This window comes from Mya arenaria, chromosome 8 (assembly GCF_026914265.1).
Source record: "Mya arenaria isolate MELC-2E11 chromosome 8, ASM2691426v1".
Taxonomy (NCBI): Eukaryota; Metazoa; Mollusca; class Bivalvia; order Myida; family Myidae; genus Mya; species Mya arenaria.
In genome coordinates, this window is record NC_069129.1 from 11,475,966 (window position 1) to 11,498,404 (window position 22,439).

Sequence of the window (22,439 nt, forward strand, 5' to 3'; positions counted from 1 at the left end):
GTACTTAGTAATAAAGGATAATTTCCATCTCAATAACACATGTTGTATATGTTGAACAAATGAGTAGCTCAAATTGAAACAACTTGTGTAACAAAAGGCAATGATTTTATTCTTGGTATTTATAAATTTTGGTGAATGTTTCAGTGGTCGAAGTTAACACAAGCCCGCAAGCCCTGCAATGGTAAAATATCTTCCAGGCTTCCTCAAATTCTGATTTAATATAGCAGGGCTTGTTAAAACAATTGATGCCAATCTATAGTATATGAATTCGGGCTTACTCATCCAAAAGTCTAATTTCAATGATTGATGCTTAGGCTTACCCACCATAATTATACACCATTATGAACATTTCAAAATACATCATCGACATATACATATTATGAACTTTTACAGATTTTTGTTTAAAGGGACTGTACACCAGATTAGCACCAAAAAAAGTTTTTTTTAAACGAATCTCAGAACAATTATTTATTAGAATGTGTTGCGCTTTCTAATCAAAATTAACAAAATGTAAAAAAAGAATGTGTTGGTTACCGGTCATGTATAAGGAATGAATTCTACTAGATAGACATCTTTTTTGAAAGAGTAATCTTTTTTAATGGCAATACGAAATAACTGCTAATCTTAAATAAATTGTAAACTATGTGGTACTTTAGTTAGTAAGTTTCAATGCGTTGTACGCATTAATAACAAGTTTATAACAGTTTTCGACAAATTTTTTTTCTTGCAAATTGATCATCTGGTGCACAGTTGTTTAAAGCGACACTTATTCAAAATCCAAACACACACATGTATAACAAACATCAATTGTGAATGATAAACCCTTAACTTCTTAATAAATAATGTATTGATGGAAAATACAAATTACTGACAACACGATTGTAATCGTGTATTTTATGGAAGAAAGTGCAAAAATATTAAATGATTGGTGAATGTTAAAATATTTACTATGATATAGTACAGTCTTTAGTAGGAAGAAATAACTTGTTAAATGTTCATTTCTTTCAAATTAAATTCAGTATCTTTCATAAAATAAATTGTTTTACACATTTATTCACCCTTTTTAGAATGTTAAAACAATTTCATGGAGTGTGGTAAATATTATCTGGGAGTATGAGTGCATCTTTAAAGCTGCACTGTCACAGATTGAACAAGTTTTTTTTATCTTGGAACAAGCCATTTTTTGTGAAAATCCATGGAAACTAGTTATATTAGATTCATGACAAAAAATAGATCGCAAATTTTTAAACTCTAGTGCAAGAATTGATGTTTTATGCATTTAAGCCATGAAATATTAAATTTCGAACATATTTATTGAAATCTATGATCTATTTTTTTTTGTCAGCAAACTTATATAACTGGTTTGCAGGAACATAGGCAAATCTTTGTCCTTTCAAAGACAAAAAATAAGAAAGGTGTAAAAATGGTAAATGTGTAAGAGTGCAGCTTAAACAATACTTTATACTGCAGTCAAAAAGAGATCTTATGAAAAATTGTAACTTTCATTTTCTAATCTTGGAAAAGTTATGTTGAAATCCATGTTGGCATTTCGCATGGCATTTTCCAGAACAGATATTTAAATTGGAAAAGTTCACGTTGTTGAGCTATTTTTAAATCTAAAAGTTCAATCTCCTTTCTTGCTCGGCAAACTTCAAGGTCATGAAGCTCTTCAGTCAGCTCAATCCTGTCCATGCACTTCCTACGACCTATGAAGAAATTGTATATTTTTGTTTTTAAGTTTATACATTTCTAATGTACACAACATAAATGCAAATATTCCTTAGCCTGAATTATTATGAAAGCAAATTTATCCTAAAAACATGCATATATTGCTGTTGATGATTCGAAAATGAAATAAGGCATTAAGACCACCAATTTTGAAAACAAATATATCTTTCAAATGCAAACGGCAGTTAACAACTGAAATTAATGTTTTCTTTTTTAACCAAATTCCATCTGCACCCATTATGCCATTCATTCTTTCTTGTACGTGTTTAATATTTATGATTGGACTGATATATATCCTATGCTCCTGATTTTGTGTTAAAAATGAATATACCGTTGAAAATGTACTCATAGAAACATAGCAAAACAATGAGTTATACAAATGGTTAACGTTTCTTTGTATTTGTCTGCATCACTCTGGGTTCATCTGGGTGTTCATTAGACACACTTGGATGTTCAATGGCCTGAACTGACACTGTTTCTTGATGTTGGCTGATGTGCTTATTCTCTGTCACTGAAATGTTCATGCAAAGTCACAGTGATGTACATGAAAATGTGTAAAACTTACTCTCATATTAGATTATGAAAAGTAATTGGACAGAACATAGAGTACCAAGCAGTACCACTTGTGTAGACATTGACAATTTTGACCACTTTCTTACTTTAGAAAACATTCTAACCCCCCTTTAGGATGTTATACTACATCTCAACTGGAGGCAATGGTTACATACTATAAAAACATGTACTGTGTACAAAAACTAAATATCACTTCAATTGATATCATTCTAAAGGTAGAAATGAAGATGAGAGAAGAAGGTAACTAACAAGAGCTGTCGTAAGACAGCGCGCTCGACTACGCCGTTTTGACTTAGCAGTGAATACAATAACGATCTTTTTTGTTGTAACAGTGACCTTGATCCTAAGGACCCCAAACACAATCCGATGGAGGTCATCCATAAACTCTTCCTACATGTCAAGTTTAGTCACAGTATGTCAACAATTACTGAAAAGTTATCTATTTTTAGAAACAGTGACCTTTACCCTAGGGGGCCAAAAGGCAATCCATGAATGCTCTGCATAAACTTGTCCTATATACCAAGTTTGGTCACACTATGTCGACCCTTACTTGAGTTATTCAGTACTAACCATATTTCTATTTTTAGCAACAATGACCTTGACCTAGACCATTACTCTCGGGACCCAAAACACAATCTCAGGAAATGTCTCTATAAACTGTTCCCATATACCAAGTTTGGTCACAATATGTAGACCCTTAAATTATTCAATACCAACCCTTTTCTATTAATAATATTAAGTCAATTGAAGGAAGGATATTAGACTTATAAGTGAAAATCCCTAAATCCCAAAATTTACCCTAAAAATTTAACCAGACGCTGATGCCGACGCTGGGGCGAGTAGTATAGCACTCCTTATTCTTTAACATTGATTTTAAGAAATGTGCCCTCAAGAACAATCCTGACTATCATTTATCAAGACAAAATGAACTTTAATATAAAAGGCCTCATAAAAGTAGATTATATGACTCTTACTTGGTGCTTGTTGCACAACCAAATCTGCAACACTGGCAGCATCTTCCACAGGCTCTATCACTGAAAATAAGATTTGTTTCCCTATTAATGGTTCTTATAGCTACAAAACATCATGCAATACAGTGTAAACTAGATTGTGCCATGTTAAATAATTTTTTACATTGTTTCCATTATATCATTTCACTTCCATTCTGGGAATTATTACGTTAAAAGGTAACATCTATGATTAAAGCAGTTGCACAATACCATTATTTTAACAGTATAAAAAACATGGCGGAACATATAATTCAATTAACTGATACTTTCAGCAATTCTTCAAAGGGGTACCTCCAGATTCTATCCCGCCTGGGATCCCTGAGTTTGGGTTTGTCCTTGAGAAATTCAAGGACAATTTCCTCTGCCAGTGTAATCTTGCCAACTGGACCGCCACCGGTGGCCATGTTTTCGTTATACTTTTTCTTGGCTAAAAGAATAATGGATTCTTTATACTGATGTTTAAATACATAAATAATTGATTGTAAAGCTTTATTGAATTTCCACCATGATCGAATTCAAAGATTTTTACTCCAAGACTTTGCACATATGAAGTGTTTTGATTAGATAATAATGTATTATTAATTAAGAAAATCTGTATAAAATACCAGTGATAAGTAACAAACAATTATTAAATTATACCTCTACTTTTCACATTCTGGAACAATTTCTTCACCTCTGCAGGTGTCCGCTTTACATTGCTTGATCCGCAATTGAAATGGCCACCCTTCAGATTTATCAAAATTTTATAATGAACAGGAAATATTTTACAAGTACTTAAAATAATAAAAATAAATTAATTCCATTTCCAACATAGATTCTACATAAATACAAGCAGTCAGAATTTCTGCAAGAATATACTTTCCCAGAAGAGAAACATATTCAAATGAGACAAATGAGGTATTTCAACCCACCTTAAAGCAGCAGGTATGCTGTCAAAATCCTATTGCTCATAAAAGAAGTTCTTTAATGCATACTTTGTATTGATATTTATACACTTTGAGGTTAAATTTATATTAATTCCATCTCATTGCGTAAAATTTAAGATGTAAATAGCCACTGAAAGCTTAATCATTTAAAGGTAACGTTTAACCAGCTTATCTAACTTACGCATTCAAGTCATCGGCCACCTTATTATACGCGGCCGACTTTTCTTTCAATGTGATTCCGTCGGAGAATCACCCGTATAACACGTCGTACTGTTCAATCACTAGCCGCACGGCACACACTCGCTCTTTATCATCCCAGGTCGTCCTTTGTTTTTCTAGCGACATTTTACATCAAACACAGCCGACAGTCACTGAGGCGCTTGCATTGTACAGGTATCTGATTTTGACTACATCGGTAATATGCGTCTAGAAATTCTGAGCAAAGTTCAAGAACGGTAACACTTGAAAAAGTAAACAATGGCCGCTTACCTCATGTAAGTATAAATATTGCGGAATCGGACTCAGGCTCAACGTTGAGACTGAGTCAGAGACTGTTTGAAATCATGTTATATTCGACAAGCTCAGCTGAGTCTGGACTTGGACTCAGGTGCTGAGACTAAGTCCAACTTTCAGACTCAGTCTTGAGACTGTTCGTAATCACGACCCCAGGTGTTCAAATTTGTTAAATCAATAAAAACACACTCAAGATCAAGCATAATTTCCATGATGAGAATCAACCGTTTCTATTTTACATTGACTATGCAATACCTAATATAAACATGATAAACCGGTAATTTCAATTGAAGGAGAGAGTAGTAACCAAAATAGTTCATGTTAATAATTGTATAATTATGAATACAGTGGCTAGACATGAGTTTTACTTCATTTTACTGACAGGTGACATTTGTTTCTATTGTATGTTTTCTCGATTCTATTTCATCAGATTGGAACGAATGCGATTTTAGTACTAAGTCTTTTTAATTTGTTTAAGATCTTTGTAAATACATTTCTACTGTGCATAGCGGTAAATTATTTGTGCAGCCTTTGTACACTACAATCATTTTATTTTTATTAAACCTTTTATGACGGAAATAATACAAACATATTGTTTAGCCTTACATTTTATTTCCTCAGCAATACAACACAATGTGACAACAGGATTACTCGTGAAAAATAATTACATCACTATTCGTGCGATACGACCGCACAGTGAAAACAACTAAAACGCTTTATATCATTTTATCCGTCAAAACGTTTCACTTTTTATATACTGTACACGCAACATAACTAAATGACTTCATGCGCTTCATGCTTTGATACATAAGTGTTCTTTGTCGACAACTTTACTAAAGTGCAAGCCCATACAATTTGTGAAGGACTAGACAATGAGATTAGGACTTGCATAAGTGAACATCACAAGGAACACCACAGTTAAAAGTGCAAATTCTCAATAAAATAAATCCTCTTTTGATATTTTATATTCGGAATGCAAATATCTAAATGAAGATGACAATGTCTATGGGGCTTCATCAACTTTTTGCGAAATTCCGTCTCTAAACTATTCGGCAAAAAATGCATATTAATGAATCTAGGTCTGTGATTTTAAAAGACCGGCATTGAAAATATATTGGACCGGCTAGGGTTTTAAGAAATGGTTTTATATTAGTTGCAAAACGATACTTTGAAGAACAAAATCTAGAAAATTTAAGACACAAGTTAAGTTTTTTTCCTGTCGCGTTGTTGATCAAATGAGATCACAGACTGTTTCAATTACTCGGCAATTCAGTCCATACTGATCGACATCTTAGGTGCCGTATATATCGATTGAATAGCAATATGTTGGCAGTTTACAAAAGCGGTTTTGCTTCCATTAATAACGATTGTTAAATGTAAAATTCGTTTTGATGTGAAATGCCCATTTCGTATTATGCATGAAACACAAAACCAGCTGGCACAATCCACTGACCTCAATATCGGCCTTACAAGTACATTGTAATCATAAAACATCAAATATTGTTATTGTTAGATTTAAAAACTTGTATTAAGTCTTTAAACATATTTATGCTCATGTCCTTGGAGGTCTTTATTGTATTTTATGATGGTAGTATTTTGTGCAAACGTTTAATTGATAGCTTTCGTCTATGTTTCTTTTAAAAAAAGCAAGGTACAATATCATATTTTGGCTGGCAGTAATAAAATTAAATGAAAACGCAAGTATCTGGAATATATGTTCGTTCAAAAGCATGTTTATTTATAAAGTACTATTAATTTATGACAATTTAAGTGTGTGGTTTGCGGTATACTGTACCTTTATATTTGTCATTTAGAGAAAAACACTATCAATCATATAGAAGTGTAACAAAATATGAGGCGTGTTTGTCCTGTTTACTTAATATGTGCTATGTGCGAACATTGTTAACGGTTTCGGTGGAAACAGACGTGGGCGAATTAAAGCAATAAATGACAAAATATGTAAACATAAATTATTTCAATACATCACATTTGCATTACTCGCCACAGTAGCTGATCTTCCTCGCTGAATGTGCACGGCAATGGTTGAAAACAAGCAGGCGTGACGTTATATCTTCAAGTTACGTTCAAATGTTATCATACGTTAACGCTCATCAATGATGATTGAGGTTCATTTACGCATTGTTTTGAAACAAATTTTAAACCTCCGCGTTATTTTTGTATAAATAAACACTTGTTCTGAGAACTCGAACAACATTCGACAAAACTAGTTAAGGAATTACAGTCCTATAGCAGAAGAAATCAGGAAAGGTAATGCAATTCTTTTTTTCCCATAAAGACAACACTTTATTTATTGAAAAAAAACTATAGCAAATTTCACCTCATTCATTCAATGTTTTATCTCAATTTAAAGCAGCTAGATAAATGCTTTGTTTAATTCGTGTGCAAAGTGTTGATAATATTTAGTTTTGCTATTTGTGCATTCTTTGATAATTGATTTGATGAATATAAGCTGTATGTGATTGTATCTAAATAAATGTTGTTTTCTGTTATAATAATTTTCTTTCTCATGCTTATTAATCTAATTTATCATTCATTTTGTTTCAGAATTACTAAGCAAAGATGATACTAATCACGCTTTTGGCAATAGTTTTGGCTGTATCAACGACGACTGGACAAAATGAATTTAACTATCTCTGTGGCGAGCGGCAATTAGACAACGGTGCAGGGTTTAACAGCCACCCGTACGATTGTACAAAATATATTCAATGTGAAAAAGACATTTACAACAACGTTATCGCTAGGGTGAGACCGTGTGGTTTTGGGACTTTCTTTAGCAAGAGTATACTTAACTGTGCTAGTGCCGGACAAACAGTTTGCGAGAATGATCTTTGTGCTTCAGAGATGAATGGTAAACAAAGAAAAGCCGAAGGAAACTGCAGGGGATATTATGAATGTCTGAATGGAAAGTCTGTTCCGAAGTGCTGTCCCTCAGGTCAAAAGCATGACATAATAAAAGGATGCATTGCCAATGAAAACGGCGAGTGTACGGATGATTGTTATAACAGCAAATATGTAACAGAAGCCCCTCTTCCAAGTAACGAAACAGAATTTAACTCTACTTCCGGTGAAACCACTGTAACAACCACGACTGAGGCTGCCCCTGCGTTTGAATGTGATAGGAGGCCAGTGTTCGGTCACCCAGAGCGATTTCTCTGGATCCTGTATGATGGAGCAATCGTTAACACAATGAGCTGCCCAGCTGGGACCGTCTTCCTGCCTCAGACCTGTAACTGTGGTCATATGGAGGTGAAAGACAGTGTTAAGAAATGCGAACCGGAAGTGCTTCTCACGTTTTCCAAAGACCACAGAGACGTATCTGTCCATCATAATCACGTCGTAAATGACGGTGTTGTAGTGGAAAACGGCGTCGCTAAGTTCAATGGAAACGGCAGCCGTCTTATTATTCCTAGATTTACCAACGTTGAAATCTCTAGTACCTTCATCATCAAGATGAAATACAAATCTAACCACAATGTTATCCCAGCTGGCATGCAGCGAGCGTTGTTCTCAAACAACGGCTGTAAGGTTGAACCATCTTTAATTTCAACGGAGGACCGTGAATATGTACACGCAGCAGTTGGTACGTACGAGAACTTTCGGCTAGCAACCAACGTATACCAAGCGCCATTGAACGCCGGGCAGGAAAAAGAGTTTGTGTACAAGTTCCACAACGAGAAATTACGCGTAAGTCTTGGAAACACTACAACAGAAATCCCAGCGAACGGTCATCTTAGAAATGTCCAGTGCGCGCTCCATATCGGGTACGCTGACGGAGTCCTGAGTTTCGAAGGTGAAATTGACGAAATCGCCATCTACCTTTGTAACCCTGAAATTTAAACTGATCTTTGTCGTAGATTTATCGTTTTATTTGTTTATTTATTATGAACGGATGTTTTTAAAAAGAAAAATGTATTTGATTTGTGTTAGTGATATAAATTTGTGATTGCTTTCTTGTTTTGATATAAATAAAGAAGTCAAAATTCAATATGTGACTTTTTGTAAATAGTACATATTTATTCGTATAACGTACTTTAAAAGATTGATGGCTTTTAAATTACTTGCTTCAGAGCATCGATGCATAACTAGGAGAACTCCTTTTGCCTAGCTGAACAAGGTTTGCGATAATTAGAAATGAAAATTTCTTTAAAGTAGTTTCAAGTTGTTTGCATCATGATGGCTTTATAAGAAACAAACATATGGTGTTAAGCTGGTCACTGAATCTCGATATTTAAATATGTGTTAAATTCAAGCAACCGAATGAATTGCTTTCAGAAAAAAAAAATATGCAAGACGTTGCTTGACACCTTGTTAGAGATAAATCGAGGGGTAAATGCGAAAAGGTTCTAAGTGACATTAAATAAAGAAGCAGATAGAACCTTTTCGCTTTCACCCCTCGAAATGTCAAACTATTCTTAACATCTTTCGACGTAATGGCGATTGAATGACAATTAAGGTAATCTATAAACAATAGTATGATTAATGGAGGATAAAAGCATGTAAGAAATACGCTTATCGAGCAATCTTAAGTTCATAATCCTTGCGATCGGTCTTCGTTTAAACAATATAGCAAATAGTAATTAAAATTATTTGACTACTACAATTCAAATTAATAATTTCCGATATACCTGTAAAATAGTATATGTAATTCTCCTTAAAGCTGCACTCTTACAGATGTTTTATTTTTTGTCTTGGAATGAACCAATTTATGCGAAAATTCAAGTAAAAAACACTAGATTGCAGATTTTTATATTTAAGTTCAAAAAGTGATTAATTTTGGAACGAAAATATGAACATCTGCGATGTGATCTCTTTTCAGTAGTCTTTATAACTGGTTTGCAGATATTTATGCAAAAAAATTCTCATTCCAAGACAAAAAATAACAAAAAAGTTGTAAACACGGCAAATCTGTGAACGTGCAGTTTTAAAGAAAGCATGTGAAAGGTTTCCAGAAACAACATCAATAAAAAATACCAAATGAGGAATATTCGTCCCGCATGGCTGCATGTACGTTCCTTTTAAAACATAACCGGTTTGGCTCTCAAAAAAACTTGTCAATGTTCGTCTCATTAAGTATAGTATCAACAGAATTATACCAATGAAAAAAAAACTTGCGTTCAAAGTTTGGTTGAGTGTATAAACGGGTTAATATACTGGTTATATTACCACTGCACGTATATAATTATACTTCATCCCCATCATTTAAACGACAAATCTTAGATTAGAAACATTGTGTTTTTTTTATTTCTACACAATTTTAAGCAGTCGCTTTTATCGATGTGAACCGTGGTAATCAATCATCATATACAACATAAAATCTCGAATCTGACCTTGATTCCTTTTCAATTTTCACGTAACCACTTATAATGTCCATATAAAAATAATGGAAACTACAACGATCGAAGGGATCAAATTCAAAGGAAAGTAAAATATGTAACTAATTTGCTTTTCATATATTCTGGTTTTCTTATTTCAAAAGCTGCATGCTTATGGTAATCATGGGGGTTTAAATCAGTTTTCTTAGTACTCAACACCCCACTGTTATTAATTTAATAACTTAAACTCTCTAGGACGTCAAACTCTAGAGAAACACAGTATATGTTAAGGGATCTGGCCCCAATATCACGAAAATACTTAAGTCAAATCACAATCTCAACTCATTTTTCCACCTTACACTATGAAATTATTAAAAATTACTAATGTTTTACTATTTTAAAAGCACATTCTCACATGCATTATGTTGATTAACATTATTGCTCAATATTCTAAAAAAAAAACACATTTTTTTATTTATACAGCCCAAAATGTACTTGAGTAAAACTCAAAAATAATAAAATGGACGCAAGTACATTTTTTGCTCTCAAAACTTTTTTTCTATACACTATTTACCAAATTTTCATAATCAACATAATGCATGAGAGAATGCGATTTTAAAAAGGGTAAAACATTTACTATTTTGAATCATATGATGTTGTAATTTAATAAAAAGAGAGTAAGATTGAGATTTGACTTGAGTATTTTCGTGATATTGGGGCCTGGGATGTGTTTCAGAGACGATCGTTAAGGCGATCGTTAGCTGATTTTGGTAGTACGACCAAAATTACCGATCGGCACCGTTTCAGAGACGCAACGTGCACCTGCTTTATTGTGCGTGTAGCACGTTCGCTGGAGTGGAATTTTCAAACAATGTCTAAAAAAACTCAAAACAGTAATTTTTTTATCTATTTCCGCCGATCTGTCAAAAAAGGATTTTAACTGTAAAAGATAGTTAAGATAGTTAATGCGCTGACTTTGTGTATATCATAAACATGGTATATGATGTAGAATTTGATTTGCTTTCTTTTCTGTTTAACATGTCCTGTAAAACTACTTCTTAATACCCATATTTTTCGGATGGTTTTTAATTCGGATAATAAATGCCTGTGTAATAAACAGATGTCGATGTAATATAACCGGCCTTTGTGGCACGTAGTCAGTGAATTATTAAACAATGTAACCACTTAAACATGTCGCGATATATATCATTTCATTAATTTTCTTATAGTTACACATCTAAGTCTGTAAATATACTGTACTGTAAACAACACTGTCTCAACCAATAAGTTGATTTATTGGATAGTTTAATGCCATGCACAATATCGGGTCACAATGTTATAATTTTAATTCATCTATACTTGTAAAGGCTACTTGTTTTTAGTAAGGTTTTATAAAAAAAAAATTTTTTAATATGTTCTTTGTAGATCTTTGCAGTAAATGTACACATGTGAGCATTCAAATGACAAAAGTTACGTCTTTACTTTTTTCAGTCATACCATTTGATGCACAATAAAAACCTGAGATGAAAGATTGGCAAAAAAGTGTCATGGTCTTGATGGAATATGCTGTGCTCCTCTTTGACATATGTTTAATAATGGTATAAAAAAGTGAATTAAAATCTAATGCTTGTTTTATGAATGATAATATAGGTATAATCAACAAATGAACACATTGTCATAAGGACTGTTATAGTAATTAAACTGCTGTAAAAAGCATATTATGTATCTGCAGATAATGCACAGGCTGTGTGCAGATTTTGATTTGCTTGTAAAATATCTGTTTTGTTTGATTATTTCAGACTGGTGAGGGAAAACTATCTGGAATGCTTCAACCCAGGTAATGTAAAATGTAGGTAAGAAGTGATAAAATGCAATACAACATACACCAATTTTATGAATAATACAATTATAAGAATTTTATATAAATACCATGTTGACCATCTTACTATGAACAGTTTGCAGGTATTACATATGTGGTATTTAATTAGGTATGAACATTAAACTAGAAGTAAATTGATACCAGAATGGTGTGATTCAAGTTTTCTTACATACCGTAATTATTTTTAAGTGTTTTTTAATAAAAAATAGTTTTCATAAAATATACAAACTGTTCCAGTTAAAAAAAGAGAATTTTAATTATGATTTACTTATATGTAAACTATTTAAAGGCATTTTCATAATTATATTGTTGTATTGTGTTGTGCTGTATTAAACAATATATTATAACTTTTTGTCTTTTTTCAGGCCACGTAGTAATCCAAGTGTTCAGACATCTAGAATATGCTCATGGTCAGCACTCCAAGCGTTCCATTGTTAATAGGGAGACTGTGACAAAACAGTACTTACCAACAAACACCGGAGATACCAGACCAACCAGACGTTATGCTACATATATATGGACACAGACACTGCAATTCATTGCATATTCCAACACAGCATAAGACTTCGAACTGTTTCATAGGCAGTGTTAACGTCATAAATTGAAATGATATTTCTTTTCTTTTTACGTTTGATTTTGCTTTGAAAAAGCCATTAGCATTTGATTTTCGAAAAATATATATTTTTACAGTGTCAACTGGATTATCGTCTTGTACATATCTTCCTCCAAGCATTTAAACAATATTAAATTATAAACGAAATTTAAATAAAACATTATTGAATCCTATGATAATATATTAAACATATACTACCGTGTAATATAGCCATGAGTTTAATTTCAATTAAACGTTCAAACTATTATTTTTATAGAAATTAAGTGAATGTTTCGATGTTTCTGAATACAAATTACTTGTTTATTTTTACTTTGACTGGCACATCTTTAAACGCACATTGGTGTATATAGTGTATACTCCAGAGTAACAGAATAGAAATAGTAGTTAATATTTGCATAAAACTCTGAACGTATAACAACTTTATATGACAATCCGCACCACTTATTAAGCTACTTATTTTGTTAAATTAGACGATCTTGTAAAATAGCTATATATTTTATAGTCGTTTTGTGTATCATGTCAGCAACTGTTGATTTTATGAAGAATTATAAATGGATCTAAAATACTGTTTGCTTAACAGTTGTTACAAGTAATGACACAATAAGGATTGATTTATGAATTGTCTTCATACAAAAAATACAACCAGTAAAAATTGTATTTTCGAACTGTTTCCCAATGCAATACCTGTCACTCACAGTTTTGATGCATAATAGTATGAACTTTACTCCTAACCTGAACTAAGGCCGGTTGGTGGTTATACGAATCAGTCATCATCATCATCATCATCACCACCACCACCAACACCAACACCAGCATCATCATCATCAATCATCTACAACATCATCATCAATCATAATCATCATCATCATCATCATCATCATCATCATCATCATCATCATCATCATCATCATCATAATTATCATCACCATCATCATCATCATCATCATCATCATCATCATCATCATCATCATCATCATCTTCATCACCACCACCTACACCACTACCACAACCATCAACATCATCAATCATCAACAACATCTACGCATCATCATCACGCCATCATTTTTGTCGTCATCGTCACATCATAAATAGTATCATTGTCGTGGTAGTATCATCATTATTATAATCATTATATAATCGCCATCGTCACCGCATTATCATTGTCGTCATTACATCATCATTATCATTATCATCACCCTAGTCGTCGTAGTCCTTGTATTCTTAATATTATATCATCATCGTCGTTGTCGTCGCATCATCTTTACTATCATCTTCAGCACCATGCTGCACGTTTGCATTTAATTGACATAGCATTCATAATATTCGTACTCTAATTATGCACCTAGTAAATACGAATTTAAGTTATAATAACTTAAAAATTAGCAGCCTGAAACCAATCGTATTTTGTTGTGGCCCAATTTTCATCATAATGACACAAACTTTTCTAAGGAGTGTCGGGTTTCCCGGCAGAAACAGAATCATATTCATTATTGTGTAATAGCAAACACCCATTTTGATGTCATATTTTTATAACAAAATCGTCTCGAATAATTCAAAAGCATCACAATGTATAAGACTTATACTTACTTGAAACGCGGCGTCCGATGGTTGCAGCATTTCGTTTGAAAAGGTATCAATATAAGATTTGAATATTCATTTGCCGGCCAACAAGGGAGGGGGGGGGGGGGCAGGGGGCAGTGGGGGGGGGCAGGGGGAACCCTCTACGATATATTAGCGACTGCCTCCAACTCACTAAATTCCTGATGACGTTATACTACAGATATAATTGTAGCATAAGCAGCAACAGGTCAATCAGTTTGTATCGTTACATTAACTGATTCCATTATTAGAAGTATTATTATTATTGTTATTATTATTATTATTATTATTATTTATTTTATTATTATTATTATTATTATTATTATTATTATTATTATTATTATTATTATTATTATTATTATTAATGATAATAAAAAAACAGTTGCGCCCAATAGGTTAATATGACATAACACTATCACTTCAGACTGTTTCACTCGCTTTAACTCTGTACTTAATCGTTATATTTTACGTACGACCGGAGAGTTTACAAGACGTTTCTGAAACGCCTTTATGATGATCGTTAAGTTGGTCGTTATTATGATCGTAAATTTACGATAATGGCAGATCGTAAAATCTATCTGAAACGCACCGCAGGTTGTCTATAAACAATTATTTGGATGCCACCATTGAACGATCAATGAGTACACTAAAGAATGAACACGAATAATTTCCTTTGTCATTCGATGTATACGTGTCATGTCTTTTTGTTGCGTTTTCATGAAACGCAAATATAACCCGTCTGATTAAACTGTCGGTAACTATCAATCCTTGATAAACATACCTTGTGTTTTATATAGTATATATGCATTGTATTGTTTGTGGAGTTTTGTGCTGTTGTTCCATGTTTCTTGGTTGTGATTTTTTATTTTTGTGTTTTATGTCTTTGGCGTTTACCCTGTGCCATAAAACGAGGTTATTGTTTAAACATTTAGCTACTGAGCCTGTTTATGTATTTCACATAAATTTAGATTTGCACACTCCCATTACAATAAAATCAATGGAGTATAAGACCATGGCGTTTGTTTTGGACACTTTTGACAAAAGTAACGCAATTATGACCGTGTAGTGCAGAGAGAAGGAGAACGTTATAGTGGAATAGGTGTCCCACTCTCACCTTAAATGATGTTGGTTTGATAACCACCAAGGGTACTTTCGTATGGCCTCTCAAGAAGGAAACCGAACTTGGTTTTTTACCAGAAACGAACTCGAGAGTGATTTATATCAGCTTTACGCTGTCTAAATCGAGCTAAAATAAAATGGTTAAAACGACCAGCGGACAAGATGGTTTCCGGAAATCATATTCAGTTTAAATGCACCCAACATGCGAAAACGACAGTCGTTTAGATTAACTGTAATGCAAAGCTTAAATTTGTCGAAGCGAAGAAGTATAACATTGATTTATTTCCAAAAACTCTCAGTGATCCCATATGACAAGAACTTAAACAAAACATTTCGTTGTGAAAAACCTGAATAATGAAATTTAAATTTAAAATTAACATAAACAGTTAGATAACTTGGATAACTAAAAATTGTATTATCCATATTAAGGTATATTGGAATTCTAAAACAGTTCTTTTTATCGAAAATGGCTCCTCACTTTCTCACTGTAACATTGTGGTTGATAATTTGATACACGTTGGCCGACTGATCGTTTTCGTCAAGCGTAAATGGTGGGTGGATTTTCGGCGTAAAAATCGGTGTTTGGGCTACTATGCAAATTCAGGTACTTTAGTTTGATCCCAAATGGAGATGCAGCTGCAGGCAGCTTGTACAAATATTGTTCCAGTCGGACAAGGTCTTTTTATAATCCATCCGCCATTAAGCGTCTCTTTATACATTCCAGGTTTTCCAGGTATAACGCCTTTGTCACAGACCGTTTTTGTAGTAGTTGTTTGAACTTTGTCTGTATTTGAGCTGCTGGCTATAGGCTTATTTGTTTCCTTTTGCCTCGCAGACGGGTTTTTTAAAGTATGTTCAGCAAATATTCCAGATGATTTAGTCGCATGTGTGCTCAAAATGGTGTCAAAACAACGTTGTTTGCACTTGATATCTGCTGTATTGTTTACACATACGAGACTGTCATGAAAATATTGTCCAAAAGGACAACACATTGGCATAGACGTACTTTCCTGGCATTCATAGAAACCTCTACAATTTCCTTGTCCTTTTCTTCGTCTCCCGTCTGGTTGTTGAAAACACAAATCATGTTTGCACACAGTGTCTGTTGCTAATATACACGTCAAAAAAGTTGGGTTCCAATATGTTCCATAACCACAATCTCTCACAATTCCGACAAGCTGACCGTCTATGTTCAAATGGCACTGGATATATTTACTGCAGTCTGTCGAGTGTTCCTTAAACCCAAATCGATTTTTCATAGTCTCTTCGTCACACTCGCGGGTGTACGTTTGGCCGGGTACAATTCTTGCCATACAAAGTACACACAGGATGTGTACGACTATTGATGACGTCATCACTCTTTTGAATCTGAAAAATTCTTCATCAGTTTTAAGAGTTTTAATTTACGTCTTTTACAAACCTATTCCACTGCAGTCTAGTGTATTTGATATCATCAAGTGAATGGTTTATCACATTGTAGTTAAACAAGTATGTAGATGAATGGACACCAGCCAAAAAAGAATCATTATTTAGTTGTAATGAGTAACGAGTTGTTAAGGATAACGTCTCTAGAGTCAATATAATGATTTACCAAGAAGTGTTTGCTTTATCAAAAAAGATGCTAGGAAATCGTATTTTTTTAATGTCATCTATTTTTAACAATAAAGCAGATACTTACTCCAATGTCGATGCTAACTGCTTGCTTTTTCCCTGATTTTAGAAAATAGTTCACGATTATATAAATATTGACTACTATGGCCAAACCTAGAAAAGCAACAATCCTCTTTGCTGCATAATCTCACTCTTCCATGCCAGGTGTCTATCAGATACCTCTTTATTTAATTATACTGGTCTATTGTTGTTTTTGTTAAATAACTTTGCATAATAAACACGTTCAAATTCTTTGAAGAACATATTTGTTTCGCATGCGCTGTTGATTAAACGATAATCTGTTTCAATTAACATTTTTCATCTGTTAACTTGAAGTTAAATTATAACAAATTAAAATCAAGACAATCCACTTAATCTTTATATAAAACATAGGTAAATAATAACCTTCATGCAATAATGAGTTTTTAACACACGATGATCGATATTTATATTTTTGAATAGTTTTGTTCATTATTTTTTAAGAAGTTGTGAGTTGTTAACAGCTCGTATAAATCTGGTTTCTTGTTATGAATATCATATTACCACAGTCACATTGTATTTCACTGTTGAAAATATGTTTCACTTTTTCTGTCATCATGCATGGTAGTATTCATCGAATGACGATTTAAAGCATCATAAAAATCTGTTACAATTATACGGCGTCTCACTTACGATGGTATTTGCCGAAGGACGCTAAAAGACACCATACGAGTCTGTAACACACAATACTACGTATTATGCACACATATATAGAGTATATAGTTCATCGAAGGGTTTTTGTTAAAGACCTTTAAGTCTACTTTATTATAGGCTATATTCTTCCCGAAATACATTCTAAGTTCCGTTAAAAGTATACTAAACTATTTTACGGTAAAGTAATCTATGTTAAAGTTGTGATTGGCTAATGTGTTGATTTTTGTTGATATACATTAATCGCAATAATCGTTTATTGTTTAATCATGATTAGGTATGTATTCATAAAAGCATGCAATAAATGAAATAAAGGAGTCAAGATTTATCTATGGATTGTCAACTTGAACTGTTTGATTCTACTATTTTTCAAATGATTACATATGGGTGTGTAGTCTGGGGTTTTACACATGTACAACTGCTAAAAATAGTACTTACATACTTACATAATGAAAAACATATTACATATAAAAAGTATAAACGTATAACTCCTCATGCATTGCTAATTTGAGATATTCAATTCGTTTCGTTATTACGAAGCGAATTATGGGCTTCTGGTATAACATGATGTCAAATGCTCATGCACTTTCATCATTGTTGGATACATTTATGTTCTCTGACAACGTTCACAATGCCACGATGTTTAGGTAATTAACGTTTCTGAAGTTTATTTCAGATGAATGTTTCTGAAGCTATAAATACTTTTTATGGTTCTGAGTATCATTTAATACAGAAAATCGAAATAAGTTTTCAAGCCCAGTACACACATCCATGTATGGTATATCAATGTTTCTTATTCCAATAAATTATGTAAATATCCTATTTACAGAAAATATCCTATTTACAGAAATGAACAAATTTGAACATTATTTTGACATGTTGACACATTAATTTGTACAAAATCTAGTGTGTTTTTTTAATTTGTGTAAATCATCGTCTAATTGAATAAGCTTATATGGGTCCATTTAAAATACACCATCTTTTCATTATATTAAGACGGAAAAATTAATTGTAAGTTTTATTAAGCGTGTACGCGAAAAAAAAGTGCATTACAAACCTCTTTCGCTGCGTAAATGCGATCGATGCAAATGTGCTTATTAGCAGATAATGATTAAAAAACAACAACAACATAATATTGTTTACAAAAACTATGAACAATCTTCTTAGCTGAAAACCCCACGAGTGCAATTGCAAGTGAATACTGAACAATTTTCAATGTCTTAATCACACCGTCAGTAGAATAAGACATTTATATCTTACCGGCGCATTATTCATGGCCTCAAAAATATTGTTGCAACTAGTTAATCAATTTAACAATGGAGGATCGTTTTCTGATGTTCAACCAACATTAGCTGGTCAAGCTATATTCCAAATGAATAAGTATTTTCATAAATTTACTAGCATATCAGTTAAACATAGAATAAATTTATTTGACAAACTTGTTGTGCCTATTTTAAAGTTTTGGGTCTATGATGTTCTGGTAAAAAAATGTTGTTTTATATCAGCAGAAATTGCCTTTTTCCACGTCCAATTGGCAACATCAACTTAAGACATATGCTTCGAGGTGAATATTGTGGCACATACTATAGGACACAGGCGTCTTTCTCTCTTTTAAATGAGAACTTTAACAAAACTAACCTTAAATGATATTCATATTTGATATTTCTCCATGCTTTGATAATTGTTCTGATGATCATATGCTGTATGCAATTGTATTAAAATAAATGTTGTTTTTGTTTTAATACTCATCTTTGTCATACTTATTAAACTAATTCATCATTGATTTTGTTTCAGAATTGCTCAGCAAAGAAGATACTAAACACGCTTTTGGCAATAGTTATGGCGTTATCTACGACGATTGGACAAAACGAATTTAACTACTTCTGTGACGAGCGGCAATTAGACAATGGATCAGGGTTTAACAATCAGCAAAATATATTGCAAAAATATATTTAATTTAAATAAAACATTCACCACAACGATATCGCTGGAGTGAGAACGTATGGTTTTCGATCATTCTTTAGCAAGAGTATACCAAACTGTGCTAGTGCCGAACATACAGTATGGCAAATTATTTCTATGCTACAGAGATGAATTATAACCAAAGAAAAGCCGACGGAAACTGCCAAGGATATCAAGTCTGTTCCAAAGGTCAAAAGCATGACATAATAATAGGATGCATTGCCATTGAATACGAAGAGTGTACGGACAATTGTTACAACAGCAATTATGTAACAGAAGTCCCTCTTAATAGTAACGAAATAAAATCCAACTCTTCTTCCGATGCAACAACCACGACTAAGGCTACCCCTGCGTTTGTATGTGATAAGAGGCCAGTGTTCGGTCAACCAGAGCTACTTCTCTGGATCCTGTATGATCATCGTTAACACCATGCACTGCCCAACTGGGACCGTCTTCCTACCTCAGACCTGTATCTGAGGTCATTATCTTTCCTAGGTTTACCAACTTGGATATCTCTAATACCTTCTTTATCAGAATGGAATTCAAATCTAACCACAATATTATCCCAGCTGACATGCAGCGAGCGTTGTTCTAAAACAACTGTAAGTTTGAACCATCTTTAATTTCAACGGAGGATCGTATATATGTACACGCAGCAGTTGGTACGTACGAGTAATATCGGCTATCAACCAAAGTTATACCAACCGCAATTGAGCGTCGGTCAGAAAAGCGAGTTAGTATACAAGTTCTACAACAAAAAAATACGCGTAAGTCTTGCAAAAACTAGGCCATAAATCCCAGCAAACGGTCATCTTAGAAATGTCCAGTGCGCGCTCCATATCGGGTACTCTGATGGAATCCTGAGTCTCGAAGGTGACATCGACGAAATCGCCATCTACCTTTTTCTTTTAATTATTTTTAAAGGAATCATTTGAAAACAAAAATGTATTTAATTTGTGTTAGTTGACGCAATAGCCATCTACGTTTGTAACCCTGATTTATAAATTCAACTTTGTCGTGGATTTATTGTTTTATTTGTTTAATTATTATGAACATACTTTTGAAGGAAAAGTGTATTTGATTTGTGTTAGTGATATCATTTTTTTTATTGCTTTCTTGTTTTGATATAAATAAAGAAGTCCAGATTCAATATGTGACATTTTGTTAATAGTACATATTCATGTGTAGAATGTATTTTTAAAGATGTACTCTTACTCCCAAATAAGATTTACCACAATTAATACAAATGATTTCATTTACCTCAAATGATGAATAAATGTCGAAAACAATGGTTCTTATGAATGATACAAGTTTAATTTGAAATTAAGGTGCAGAAATAGAGGATATTATGATAGAACGCATTTCTGGTGACCTGTATCACGTCGAGTTCGGTGTGTAAACACGTATCCGTCGAGACCGCAAATTTGATTTAAATTTACCGCCATCTGTCAAATGCGCGTATGAATTTTAATGTGTTACGTAGTTTTGTGTGATGAAGTCAAGGGAGGCTACTACAGCGAAACGAAGTCAGAAGTTACAGAATTAACTTTATTGAGCAAAATAAGAACAAAATATTTTGTGTTTATGCAAAATTAACTTATTGATAATACGAAATTAAATGTCACAGCATAAAAACAACAACAGCAACAACAACAACAAACGGTACTTATTTTACGAGTATACACTAATCGTCATTTCCTGTAGACGTAACGCGGCCATTTTTGACAAAGTAAATATTCGATATTTTTACGATCTTTTTACGCTCATCGCTATTCCTATCGATGACGCGAATTCGCCTTCTTCTTTGTTTTGGCGAGCTGCCCATATTTTTATGATAATAAACATGGATAATGCAACAATTTATGAACTTCGAAATGGCAAACAACTAGTTCACTGAAGTAGCTATCATGATAGATTGGAAGTGTTCTCTGCTTCGTGCTTATCCTTATGTTTTTTTTGAAGAACATGAGAATCATGTTCCTGAATATTTACATGCTTCTGGAGGGTGAGTAAAGTTAAGTAATTTTATGTATTTTATATAAAAGTTGACAGGTTTTACCAGTTTTTTTATTCACGCTATTTTTAGCAACGGGAAAGTAGTTCCGAGATTACACACGGTTCTTGCATGATACGAAATCAGAAAACCACAGTATGGTGATACGGATTTTTCAATACGGCGTGCTGTATTTTCACTGTTGGATATTGGAAAGGAATTTGATAGGCATATAATAAAACACGGTATTTGTACCTTATAAGACGATAGTAGATCAAGGTAAATTTTTGAGCACTCACCAATCATTTCATGTCTTTGCGTACTTTTCTATTAAATACACGATTCTAATCGTGTTATCTGTAATTAATATTTTCCATAAATGCATTATTAAGGAAGTAGCTAAAGGTTTATCACTCAAAATGTATGTTTATTATACATGTGTGAATATTGATTTTAAATAAGAGTGTCACTTTAAAGAGATTGATGTCTCTCCTTTTTTTTTCCTCAGAGCATCGATGTATGGCCAGAGAACTCTTTTGCGTAGCGAAACAAAGCTTAAGAAAATGAAAGTGAAAAATGCTTAAACGTAGTTTTAAATTATTTTACATATTTAAATATGTGTAAAGCTCAAGCAACCAAATGATTGCTATAAGAAAAAATACATGCAAACCGTTGTTTGACACCTTGTAAGCGATAAATGTCAGACCGCTCATTACCTCTATTGAAGTTATGACCATTTGGGTAATCTATAAACACTATTTTGATTGATGGAGGATAAAAGCATATATGAAATACACTGATCGAGCAGTTTTTACTTCACCATCCTTGCGAACGGTCTTCGTTTCACTAAG

At 33.1% G+C, this 22,439-nt stretch overlaps 1 protein-coding gene and 2 long non-coding RNA genes across 3 annotated transcripts in view; 2 read left to right on the forward strand and 1 right to left on the reverse strand.

Moving 5' to 3' along the window:
• The window catches only part of LOC128242728 (uncharacterized), a 43,184-nt gene extending 29,082 nt beyond the window's left edge, over positions 1-14,102 (forward strand). The window contains exons 2-4 of the long non-coding RNA XR_008262684.1: positions 11,575-11,681; positions 11,883-11,920; positions 12,328-14,102. This is a non-coding gene — a long non-coding RNA (uncharacterized LOC128242728). The remainder of the gene's footprint in view (positions 1-11,574; positions 11,682-11,882; positions 11,921-12,327) is intronic.
• On the forward strand, positions 6,767-8,756 carry LOC128242726 (protein PIF-like). Its single transcript, XM_052959991.1, has 2 exons — positions 6,767-7,018; positions 7,316-8,756. Exon 2 carries the CDS (start codon positions 7,331-7,333, stop codon positions 8,606-8,608), a length of 1,278 nt encoding a protein of 425 aa, XP_052815951.1. The 5' UTR covers positions 6,767-7,018; positions 7,316-7,330; the 3' UTR covers positions 8,609-8,756.
• Positions 14,103-15,455: 1,353 nt separating the features above from the next.
• Positions 15,456-17,143, reverse strand: LOC128244771 (uncharacterized). The gene is made up of 2 exons (XR_008262987.1): positions 16,972-17,143; positions 15,456-16,661 (listed from the first exon to the last, which is right to left on the reverse strand). It is a non-coding gene; the product is annotated as an uncharacterized LOC128244771 (long non-coding RNA).
• Positions 17,144-22,439: the final 5,296 nt, after the last annotated feature.